General features: G+C 41.6%; 1 protein-coding gene across 2 annotated transcripts in view; it reads left to right on the top strand.

The window, feature by feature from the left end:
* The window catches only part of LOC131236829 (nibrin homolog), a 37,082-nt gene that overhangs the window by 3,794 nt on the left and 20,591 nt on the right, over positions 1–12,697 (top strand). For both annotated transcript variants that reach the window (XM_058234301.1, XM_058234299.1), the window contains exons 2-4: positions 1,072–1,125; positions 1,412–1,673; positions 9,107–9,195. In XM_058234301.1, coding sequence (XP_058090284.1) covers positions 1,072–1,125; positions 1,412–1,673; positions 9,107–9,195 — 405 coding nt within the window. The remainder of the gene's footprint in view (positions 1–1,071; positions 1,126–1,411; positions 1,674–9,106; positions 9,196–12,697) is intronic.

The raw sequence follows: 12,697 nt of genomic DNA, 5'->3' as shown, positions 1-12,697 counted from the left end.
GCTCATGTTAGGATGTTGGACAAAAAACGAGGTAGATCTACAGCTTGAGGTAGTCACAACACCAGAAAAAGCGGGCATGGGTTGCCCTCCATCGAAATACCTCTGTGTGTGTGTGTGTGTGTGTGTGTGTGTGTGTGTGTGTAGCACACATGCATGTAGCCACACGAGCCATGCCCTTTCCCTTGGTCTCCCTCTCTGATTTTCTCTCTCCCCTACTCTCTCATGTGCGTTGCATGTACCATACCCTCAATATTGGTAGTGTGAGGGGTGTTTTCAAATATCCTGTTATTTCTTTATTGATAGTCCTCATTGTATTAATGAAAAAAAGTTATCATCGATGACAAAATACTGCATGCGGTTGTAGGGGTTCTTTTAATGCATTAGATCGTCACATTTTATGTTAATAAAATACCTTTTATCTTGCCTTCCCTAAGGTTGAGTTTAGTCTTGTCCCAAGGGATGATTACTGGACACTTTCTTGCAAAGGATGGTGTATGCCCAGTCCCGGCCTTGTCTCCTGGTTGGTTTCTAGCATCCATTGTCTTAATGGATCGTTATATAATTTTTATTTTCTGCTCATTTCAACAAATTTTTTGTCATTAAAAAATCTGGTCTCTGTAAACTGAAGTATTGTTATTTACTGTCCAAATATGGGTTTACATGGTTTCTAGGACTAAACTCTTCGTCTTTTCTTCTTACGTTTTGGCAATATTGACTTGTTATTTATGTGGCTTAATCTTCTTATATTTATATGGTTTTTTTTTTTGGGTATATTTTATGCTTCTATAAACTGACATAATGTAATAATAAACACTTCTGTTGAACTATATTGATATCTTGGTGTGCCGGAGTTCTCCAAGTGTATGGTGTCAAATACCTTGAGATTATCTTTGGCGTCACACATGTTGTGTCAAAGCTACAGAGCTCTTTTCCTTATTCCAGTGGTTTACATTTCTTGATTGTCTTGAATTTTGATGCGCTGTATCTTCTTGTAAATTAGTTTTCTTTTTCCATCATATGTTAATGATTCTGGCTATGCTGATGTGTCACTTGGCATGGTTCTTGTGACAGGTGGACAGAAGTACTATTTCTTTTCTAAAGGAACCTACAAAGTAGGTCGAAAAGGTATTGTTGGATGAGTCCTTTGATGTCTTGCTAAAATGTTGCTTGGTTACATAGCTTCTGATTTATTTATAATTGCACTTTACCTGGCATAATGTTATAAACTGAATGTGTTTGTTCTTTTTAATTTTCTTGGATAGCAAAATTTAGTTATACTTGCCTTGAGGAAACCCTTTTAAGTTGAATGGACCTATCACATAACCTAGAGCTAATGCTCATTTCAAACGAGCTTCTTATAATTGCTTAGATCATCCAAGAGTTATTGATCTTTCTCTTTGCTCTTTTGTAGATTGTGATGTGATTATTCAAAATGATAGAGGAGTCTCTCGAATTCATGCGGAGTTAGTTGTTGATGCAATGACTTGTCGGGATCCTCTACAAAACATGTCTGACAGTTTCCTCTCAGATGTTCGTATCAAGGATTTGTCAAAATATGGTACATTTATAAACAAGGAAAAAGGGTCGAAGGCAGTAAATGAGTTACCTAATAAGGAGACAACTCTGAAAAATGGGGACCTGGTATTGTTTGGATCTGGTAATGCAGTCTTCAGGTGATTTTATGAATTTATCTATTTTAACCTGATATTGTTTTTCGCGGGCACTCCACATATGTTAACCAGCAGCTTTTGGATGTCTTGTTGGTAGAGGAAAGGTCCTCACCATTGTTAACCTTCAAAAGAGGTCTATGGTTCTCCCAAATGTGCGTTATGTGTATGGTGAATGCCTATGTGGACACAAGTGCATTCAAGGTGTACCAACGAAGAAAGCGCCAACCACAAGTGCCGTCCTTGTGGATAGGCGAATATTGAGGAGTTGAAGACCTTTCACATGTGATTGGACATATAGAAGACCCCACTTAGGGAAGACACATGTGAAGGAAGATTGGAGAAAGAAGACCGAGCGCCCAAACTTTCCCATACTTCTGTGATTTGCGCGTTTTTGACTTAGTTAGGGGTCTTTTAGTAATCTTCTATCTTTATTTGCTTATCCTAGAGGTATTTTAGTAATTTTATGTCTTTATTTGCTTATTTAAGTGGGGTAAAGCCCTAAACACGAATTTTCAACTATTGATTCATGAAAAGCAAACCCTTTGGTTGCTTCCTTCCTCTCTTCTCTCTAATGGTGCTTCTTCTCTCCCCTTGATCTTCTTCTTCTAATTTCTTCTTGTGCCCCTCCAACTTCTTCAAGGTAATAATTTTCTTCCTTCTATTTTCTAGTTTTGGCTAATCCTTCTTTGATCAAAATCTTGAGAACCGATCTAAACCCTAAATCCCCAAATTCTCAAATCCCTAATCCGAGAAACTTCTTGGTTCTTCGGACTAGTGATCTTCATTGATCGATTGGGTGTGACCATGCAAGATAGGGAGGTCTCATCCATCGACGGATCCAACATCAGTAGTAATTGAATTCCATACTCCATAGTTGTAGTGATGGCCCGCTCCATTGCATGTTTCCTTTATGATTTTCTCGGTTATGATGATTCTTGTTAGAATTTTAGATCATTTATTCCTTTTATTTCCACTGTTTAATTATCTCCATGAGCATGCATCATAATTAGGGCTGTTCTGCGTCAAATTTGTTATCAAAGCCTAGTATTGCATGGTTTTTTTCTATATCGAGTTATCATATTAGGGTTTTGCTTTTTATGTTTAACTTATGAAAGTTCTTGGTTTAGAAAGTTTTCAATTTTAGAAACTTTCCAATTTTAGAAAGTTCCTAATCTGAAAATTTTTCAGATTTGAGTTGTTTCCTGTTTCAACTTAATTATGTCAGTTCATAGTAGTTTTGCATTCATTGCATTCATCTTGAAAGTCATAACACCTAGTAGTCTAGTTAAGTATAGTTTAGTTCAAGTCTTCATTGTATGCCCACGAGAAGAGGTAGAGGTTTCGGATTTTAACCTACCATGAATAACGAGCAGTTATTTGAGCAACTTGCTCAATTGATACAAAAGATAACCGCCCTAGAAGCGGGTCAAAGGCGTGAGTTTGCCCACCTCGAGAACTAAATTACCACTACCATGACTAAGATGGAGCAACTAGAGGCGTCCCAAAAGGAAAACTCCGCTATAGGGGAAGATGCGCACTCCCAAGTGGAAGGAATCATTGAAGAACGCGCTGCCACACGTGGTGGTAGTGAGGATAGAGATCGTGGTAATGGTCGTGGTGTGGTGCGAGAGGCACGAGCCACATGTGGTCATCAAGACCGCTATGATCCAGATGAGTGTGGGATGAAGAGTGTGAGAGTTGAGGCCCCGAGTTTTGATGGGCACTTGGATCCCAAGGCATTCCTTGACTGGGTTGTTGACATGGACCACTACTTTGAGTGGTATGGCATGTCGAAAAACCATCAAATACGGTTTGCTAAGATGAAGCTTGTGAGTCAAGCCAAGCTCTTCTGGACCAACACCGAGCGTAAGATAGAGAGAGTTGGTAGAGCCCCTATCACACATTGGTATGAGATGAAAGAGAAGTTAAAGGAGAAGTACCTTCCTCTCTCATACCGTCAGAAGCTCCTTGACTAATGGCAATCCTTATGCCAAGGGTCAATGCCTGCCGCTGACTACATCGCTAAATTTGAAGAGTATGTGATGCGATGTGATATCCGAGAAGACCCTCTAGTAACGCTCTCGCGTTTTAAGACGGGCCTTTGTGCGGATCTTCAGCGCGAGCTTATTACTCGGCCCTTAACGGACTTAGATGAAGTATATCAAGTCGTGCAGGAGTTAGAGCAGTATCTAAAGGCTCCTGTCGTTCGTCGTTTTGAGTCCCGAGACTCTAATGCTAGATCTAGTTCCAAAGGAACTAGACCTAATATTGGTAATCAACTTAAAGCACAGGCGACCATTTCGCCTAGGCCTAGGGAGGACAAGGGCAAAAGGGTTCTTGGTGCCGGTCCTAGTAACATGAGCCAAGTGAGGTGCTATAAGTGTGGCAACCTTGGCCATATGTCTAATTAGTGTCCTACGAAGAGCCGTAGGAGAGCCTTAGTTATAGGCGAGTCCCACGAGGGTGGAGATGACCAGGGTGATTATGAAATTGAAGAGTATCACCCTGAAGGAGGACTTACTGATGCAGAAGTGGATGGAGAAGCAACGTCAGTCTAGAAGTAGTGCTGACTGGCGTTGAAGCACTATCTTCTACACTATTGCCAAGTGTGGTGAAAAGAATTGTAGGGTGATAGTGGACAGTGGAAGTTATCAGAATATGATTTCCACTAGCACCTTAGATCGCTTAAAACTGAAATTCACACCTCATCCAGACCCGTATAAAGTTTCTTGGGTTGACAAAACATCCCTACCTGTCACCCAGCAATGTCTAGTCCCCATCGAGTTTGGGTCATACAAAGAGTCCCTGTGGTGTGATGTTTTACCTATGGATGTGGGACATGTTATCCTAGGTAGACCGTGGCTATTCGATAATGATGTCACGATCTTTGGCCGTTCGAATGCGTGTACTTTTATGTATAATGGTAAAAAGATCAAACTTAATCCCATGCCACCTGAGAATACACTAGGGAAGAAGGATAAGAAGGCAAGTGAGCCTAGAGAAATGGGGAAATCCAAACCTAAGTCTTTACATATAGTCAGCGCAAGAGAGTTTGAAAAAGAGGCTAAGGAGGATTCTATGGTGTATGCCCTTGTGGCTAGAGAAATTACACCTGAGGTTCCATCAGAGTTGCCCTGTGAGGTGACCTCGGTCCTGAAGGAATACAGTGATGTATTTCCTGAAGACTTACCAAATGAGTTGCCACCTATGAGGGACATACAGCATGCCATTGATCTTGTCCCAGGGTCTACTCTACCGAACCTTCCTCACTACAGGATGAACCCTGCAGCGCATGCAGAGTTGAAGAAGCAAGTTGATGAGCTTCTGCAAAAGGGTTTCATCCAAGAGAGTATGAGCCCGTGTGCCGTGCCTGCATTGTTGACGCCAAAGAAAGACGGCACATGGCGCATGTGTGTGGATAGCCGTGCCATAAACAAAATTACTGTCAAGTATAGGTTCCCTATACCTAGACTTGATGATATGCTTGACATGATGGCTAGGTCCACTATATTCTCTAAGATAGACCTCAAGAGTGGATATCACCAAATTCGTATACGCCCAGGAGATGAGTGGAAGACGGCGTTTAAGACGAAAGATGGGTTGTATGAGTGGTTGGTCATGCCCTTCGGCTTGACTAACGCACCCAGTACTTTCATGCGGGTGATGACACAAACTTTGAGGCCGTTTATGGAAAAATTCCTAGTGGTGTACTTTGACGATATTCTTATTTATAGTACCACTAAGGAATCACACCTTGAACATTTAAAGAAGGTCTGTAGTGTCCTTAGGAAGGAAAAGTTGTACGCTAATCTTAAGAAATGTGCATTCATGTCTAACCAAGTTGTGTTCTTAGGATTTATAGTGTCATCTGAAGGGATGCAAGCAGACCCTGAAAAGTCAGGGCTATAGTTGAGTGGCCAGAACCAAGGAACATTCATGAGGTGCGAAGTTTTTACGGCCTAACAACTTTTTATCGTCGGTTCATTAGGGGTTTTAGACGATCATGGCTCCCATTACCGAGTGCATGAAAAAGGGAGAGTTCGTGTGGTCTAAAGCCGCCGTCAAGGCTTTTAAAGAAATTAAGGGCAAGATGGTGGAAGCTCTGTCATGCGTCTACCTGACTTTTCTACAATCTTTGTAGTAGCGTGCGATGCGTCTGGTGTCGGTATAGGTGGAGTGTTGAGTCAAGAAGGACACCCGGTGGCCTATTTCAGTGAGAAAGCTGAATGAGGCAAAACAAAAATACTCCACTTACGACAAAGAATTTTATGCGGTAGTGCAATCCATGAGACATTGGCGACACTATCTCCTACCGCAAGAATTTGTTTTGTTTTTGACCATGAGGCTTTGAGATATTTGCATTCTCGGAAGAAACTCAACCCAAGGCATGCCAAGTGGGTAGCGTTTCTTCAGAATATTCGTTTGTTTTGAAACACAAGGCCGGGGTTGAAAACAAACCGGCGGATGCCTTTAGTAGGAGAGTGGCGTTGCTCAACTCCTTGAGTGTAAAGGTAGTCGGATTTGAGCAATGAAAGATGAATACCCCATATGTCCCGATTTTGGGGGTACTTACACGTCGCTCTCTAGTGACCAACAGCATATTATGGGTGAATATGTTCTTAAAGATGGCTTTCTTTTCAAGGAGACAGACTTTGTATTCCCGTATGTCCCTTCGTAAATTCCTCATCTGGGAGCTTCATTCGGGAGGGATAGTGGCTATTTTGGTCGTGATAAGACCATTGCCCTCGTGGAAGATCGTTTATGGCCAAGCCTCAAGCGAGACGTAGCCAAAGTTTTAGGGCGTGTCGAACATGTCAGCGGGCAAAGCAAAGAAAGCAAAATACCGGCCTGTACACGCCATTGCCAGTGCCACATGCTCCGTGGCAGGACATTAGTATGGACTTCGTGCTCGGGCTTCCCAAGACTATAAAAAGCACGATTCCGTTTTTGTCGTTGTGGACCGTTTTTCTAAAATGGCGCATTTCCTCCCATGTTCGAAGACGTCAGATGCGTCTCATGTTGCTCGTATCTTTTTTGATGGTGTGGTGCGTCTCCATGGGTTACCTAAAACCATAGTGTCTGATCGTGATGTTCGATTTACTAGCTATTTTTGGAAGACACTGTGGCACATTATGGGAACTCGTTTGCAATTTTCTACTGCTTACCACCCACAAACAGATGGTCAAACTGAAGTGGTAAACCGTAGCCTTGGAAATCTTCTGCGTTGTCTAGTGGGTGAACATGTTAAGACTTGAGACCTAATTTTACCAACTGCTGAACTTGCTTATAATGGGTCAGTTAATAGATCTACAAGGTTGAGTCCTTTTGAAATTGTAAGTGGTTATAAACCTAGAATGCCCATAGATCTCTTACCGATGTCTGTTACCCAAAGGTCTTCTGAGTCAGCCGATGCATTCGCACGCCATATTCATGATTTGCATACACATATTAGATAGCGGTTAAATAAGAGCAATGATGATTATAAAGTTTCAGCTGATTCTCATCGTAGAGTGCAAGAATTTCAAGAAGGAGACTATGTAATGGTGCGAATAAGGCCAGAGCGATTCTCTCAAGGATCAGCAAAGAAATTACAAGCGCGTAGTGCTGGACCATTCAAGATATTGCAAAAGGTTGGGTCCAACGCGTATCGGGTTGACCTTCCATCTGAAATGAGCATTAATCCAACTTTTAATATGGAAGATCTAGTCCGTGCCCATACTCCCATTGTTGATACATCGTCCCTTTCATGGCCTTTTTCTGAGTTTGCTACCCAACCCCTTCCACCCCCTCCTCCACCCATTACCCATAAAGAAGCAATTGAGGAAATCTTGGATGACGAGATAGTATCCACGAGAGATGGGGGTTTCCAAAGGTATCTTGTCAGGTGGAAAAACAAACCATCGTCTGAATCTACGTGGCTGTCGGGCGACGCATTGCAGGGTATTGATCCAGATCTACTTGAGCGCTACAAAAGTTTCAACTCGTCGGGGTCGAGTTTTTCTCACCCGAGGGGAATTGATGCGGACACAGGTGCATTCAAGGTGTACCAACGAAGAAAGCGCCAACCACAAGTGCCGTCCTTGTGGATAGGCGAATATTGAGGAGCTGAAGACCTTTCACATGTGATTGGACATATAGAAGACCTCACTTAGGAAAGACACATGTGAAGGAAGATTGGAGAAAGAAAACCGAGCGCCCAAACTTTCCCATACTTATGTTATTTGCATATTTTTTGACTTAGTTAGGGGTCTTTTAATAATCTTATATCTTTATTTGCTTATCTTAGGGGTATTTTAGTAATTTTATGTCTTTATTTGCTTATTTAAGTGGGGTAAAGCCCTAAACACAAATTTCAACTATCGATTAATGAAAAGCAAACCCTTTGGTTGCCTCATTCCTCTCTTCTCTCTAATGGTGCTTCTTTTCTCTCCTTGATCTTCTTCTTCTAATTTCTTCTTGTGCCCCTCTAACTTCCTCAAGGTAATAACTTTCTTTCTTCTATTTTTCAGTTTTGGCTAATTCTTCTTTGATCAAAATCTTGAGAACCGATCTAAACCCTAAATCCTCAAATTCTCAAATCCCTAATCCGAGAAACTTCTTGGTTCTTCGGACTAGTGATCTTCATTGATCGATTGGGTGTGACCATGCAAGATCGGGAGGTCTCATCCCTCGCCGGATCCAACCTAAGTAGTAATTGAATTCCATACTCCATGGTTGTAGTGATGGCCCGCTCCATTGCATGTTTCCTTTATTATTTTCTCAGTTATGATGATTACTGTTAGAATTTTAGATCATTTATTCTTCAAAATAGGTCTATGGTTCTCCCAAATGTGCGTTATGTGTATGGTGAATGCCTAGTCAATCAACCATCTCTTCATTCATTGTGTGTTTGCAAGTTGGATATGGTGGTCCATCCTTGATCTTTTTGGCATTTCCTGGGCTATGCTGGATTCTGTGAAGGAGCTTTTCCTTCTTTGGCACAGTGTTTGGCTTGAGAGGAAAGCTTGGGATCTTTGGAGGTTAGCTTTGCTAGCTACTTTATGATCTATTAGGGGGGAAAAGGAATGGAGGGTATTTCCGCAACGAGTCAACCAAAGCAGTGGATGTCGTCTCCTAATTTAAGAGTCTTGTAGCGGAATGGGCTTCTTGTGTAAAATCTTTATGAGACTATAATTTCTCTTTTTTGCTTAGGTTATAATTTTTTGTGCTTCAGTGGTTCCCTTCTAATAAATTGATCACTTACTATTCCAAAAAATGAAAAACCCTGTTATCATTTTTTCATTAGAAATGTTATTAGATTTATCTATTGCCGCTTTCTTAAGCTAAATGCTGTTATCCTTGATCGTGTGCCTTTTAATGTATTAAGTTTTTGGCAGTGTTGTATGCCTCTATTAATGATACCTTTTTTTGGCTGGTGATGAACATATTACTTGCAGGTTTTGTTTTGTTCCCCTCACACTTTTCATTCATTCCTTGAAGCCCTCCCGAGCAAAGCCTTCCCTTCAAGACATTATTTCATCTATTGGTTTGTATCTCCTTTATGGCCTTATTTATTTATTTATTTTTTGTGGTATTAGGCTGATTGGTTCTTGAACACTTCTCAATGAATTCCTTAACATTCTAGTTCACATTCAAACTAGTTCTTCATTTATTTATTTTTGAAAGATGCAAATGGGTTCTTTATTCCTGCTAACCTTTTTATTTGTTTGTTTGTTTATCTTATTTTGTTCTTTTGTTGGAGCCCCTTGTTCTTTCTGAGACTCTTGTGGGCCCGTATCATAACTGTAACCATTGCTACCGTTATTGAATCCTTGACTGACACTCAATGCTATTCCCAAGACAACGAGAGTGAAAGTCAATGGATCTGAAGAACGTGGGCCAATAATACCTCCTGGACTTGATGAGATTTTATTCACTATTATATCCATTGTGAACAATGTAGAAAAAGGCTGGATAGATGAATCCCCATTTCCAAGGACTTTAGCTGACCCAGAAACACATCAACCTTTTGATATCTGATCTAGTGTTTTAAATAGCGGTAGCGTGTTGCGTAGCGTTCAACCCTCCGTAGCGTGTAGCGTAAGCTACACGATACTTTTATTTTTAATTTTATATATATATATATATTATGATAAATATTAAATAGTAAGAAGTTGATGGATAGGGTCTTATTATTTTTAAGTTAATACATGTCTCGTGTACAATTTTTTAAGGGCCCGAATTAGGCGGGACTCGGATTGTGAAGTGTAGCACACAAGTGTCAAAGTTTTTTGAGCCCCACCATGATAAATGTGTTATATCCACACCGTCCATCCATTTTGCCAAATAATTTTAGGGCATGAGCCCAAAAATGAGGCAAATCCAAAGCTCAGGTGGACCGCACCATAAGAAACAACAATAATTAAACGTCCACCATTAAAAATTTATTGGGGGCTACAAAAGTTTTAGATCAAGCTGACATGTGTGTTTTCCCGTCATCCATGTCAATGTGACCCAATTAACAGGTTAGATGGAAAATAAACATTACAACGGACCGTGTAACAAAATAGTGCAAGTGCACTGTTCAACGTGCACCGCAGAACACAATAATAATAATAATAATAAGTGCGTGGCTGTGAAACAGCCACGCAGTCTATTCCGAAAATGAAAAAGAAGAGAGAGGGGGAAACCGAAAGAAAAGAGGGAAAGAAGAGAGAGAGAGAGAGAGAGAGAGAGAGAGAGAGAGAGAGAGAGAGAGAGAGAGAATCCCAGCTGCGGTCGCAACCGCAGCAGTTCGAGAAGAAGAGGAAGAGGAAGAAGAAGAAGAAGGAGAAGAAGGAAGAGGAGAAGAAGAAAAAAGAAAAAAAAGAAAAAGGAAGGAGCGTACCTATTTCTGTCTCAAGATGAGATTGAATCAGTGATTTCGACGTCAACATTGAAGGGTGGGGAGAGGAGCAGCGTCGGCAGCGTCGGATTGGCCCTGTGAGAGAATTTTTGGTCTCCAAATGGAAGGGTGGGGACAACAGCTGCATCGGCTGCTTCGGTTTGGGGGTGGAAGCCTTTCGAATTAGGGTTTTTCTTTTTTTAACTTAAGTTTGGCTTGTGGTCTGTTTTCACCACTGTTTCCTGCACTGATAAAAAAAAAAAAAATACCAAACAGGTAGCGCACGCTACCTGCGCTACACGCTACGTATCCGTAGCGTACGCCACGACCCCTGTAGCGTACGCTACAGGGGAAAAACGCTATTTGTAACTTTAGCTGACCCAGAAACACATCAACCTTTTGATATCTGATCTAGGCAATATTTCTCTGTTAAACCCACCACTTACTCATAGTTGCTGCTGGACCTTGGATGGTTCCCTTATAATCTGAAACATCATTGTCTAATTCATAATTTTGTCAAAATTATTGATTCTATGAGCTTTGAACCCAACGAATGAAATCGATGTGCAGTTCATTGCATTTGCGGATTCTCCATTTCAACGAATTTCAGCAAATATACTTCTGTCGCACATATATTTGCCTCTATTTACTCTTTTTGTTTGTGTCCATAGGATTCAGTTAATGTCAGTGGGTACGATCACAAGAAGCTCAAGATGAAGATATGGGTAAAAAAAAAAAAAAGAAGGAAGAAGAAAACAGCTTGCGGGACCTAGAGCCGAGTTAGGTGGGCCCCAAATGTGGAGCTGTGTTGATAGATCTTTAAGGATATATGGATCCCATGTGTGGTTGTAGTGCGATTCTTTTGGGTCTTTTATTTGTTAAAGATTTTGGGACAGATCTTTAATAGAATCTTATGTGTCATTAAGTTTAGCAGTTTTCCATTTTAGGATATTAGTATCTTGAGGAATTTAGGATATGATTTATATAAAAAATAGTAAAGTCTATATTTATAAGATCTCCTTGGATGAGCTTTGCTAAGCCCACACTCACGTGCAATAAAGCTGATATACGCGCCACACGTGCTGGCATGGTACGATGGCTCCAAGATCTGATCCATCCTTCAGAATGACACGACTATAGCGATTCCCTAGCCCAAGAATCAGGCTGATCCAACCCTCAGGTGGCCCAAAGTTTTCTAAACAAATGTACGGCTCTGAAAAACTTGGCTGAAGTGAATTCTACCCCCATCCACCTGTTTCCAATATTGTGGTCTACATGCTGAGTGGACCATATTTATTTTTGGGAAACACGTACAAGGTCAAACCAACATGATGGATGGATTGGATCTCTACCTATGTGCCATGCTGGCACATACATGAGCCTTATTGCACATGCATTTGTGCTTAGTGGAGTAGTTAATGAATATAGATTGGAATTAAAAAAATTGTGACTTTTTGGAGTAAGTACTCTCTTCAAAAGGAAAGCCCTCAAGGGGCCGTTTGGATTCAAGGAAAGTAAAAGAAATGTTGTTTCCAAGGGAAAAGAAAGGGAATGAAGCTTGTGGAAATAAAAAGAAGTTTCCTTTGTGATGCAGGACAATTAACCACTTGCTCTAAAAGCTCGAACTGTTAGAATAAGGCGAATTAATCCCTTTATCTCATAGCTTAGGCCTCACATTGCATGGGTTAGGACCTCGGCCGAACCCCCTTTGTGGGCTCCAAATCACATGGGCCGCCCACCCCGAGTGTGTCCCCGCATCCCACGGGCTACCCCACTCGAGCCCGATGTGAAATGCGCATTAATCACCCCCGGTGAGGAGTCTCGAACACGAGACCTCCTCCGTGGGCCGCACCCACCCCGAGTGTGCCCCTGCATCCCACAAGCGACCTCACTTGAGCCCGGTGTGAAAATGCCCCTGCATTAATCACCCCCAGTGAGGAGTCTCGAACACGAGACCTCTTACTCTGATACCAATTTGATGCAGGACAATTAACCACTTGCTCTAAAAGCTCGAACTGTTAGAGTATGACGAATTAATCCCTTTATCTCATAGCCCAGGCCCCACATCGCATGGGTTAGGACCTCGGCCGAACCCCCTTCGTGGGCCCCAAATCACATGGGCCGCCCACCCCGAGTGTGTCCCCGCATCCCACGGGCTACCCCA

This window comes from Magnolia sinica, chromosome 2 (genome assembly GCF_029962835.1).
Source record: "Magnolia sinica isolate HGM2019 chromosome 2, MsV1, whole genome shotgun sequence".
Taxonomy (NCBI): domain Eukaryota; kingdom Viridiplantae; phylum Streptophyta; class Magnoliopsida; order Magnoliales; family Magnoliaceae; genus Magnolia; species Magnolia sinica.
Note: the sequence above shows the minus strand (reverse complement) of the source record. Positions and strands in the feature narration are given on the sequence as shown.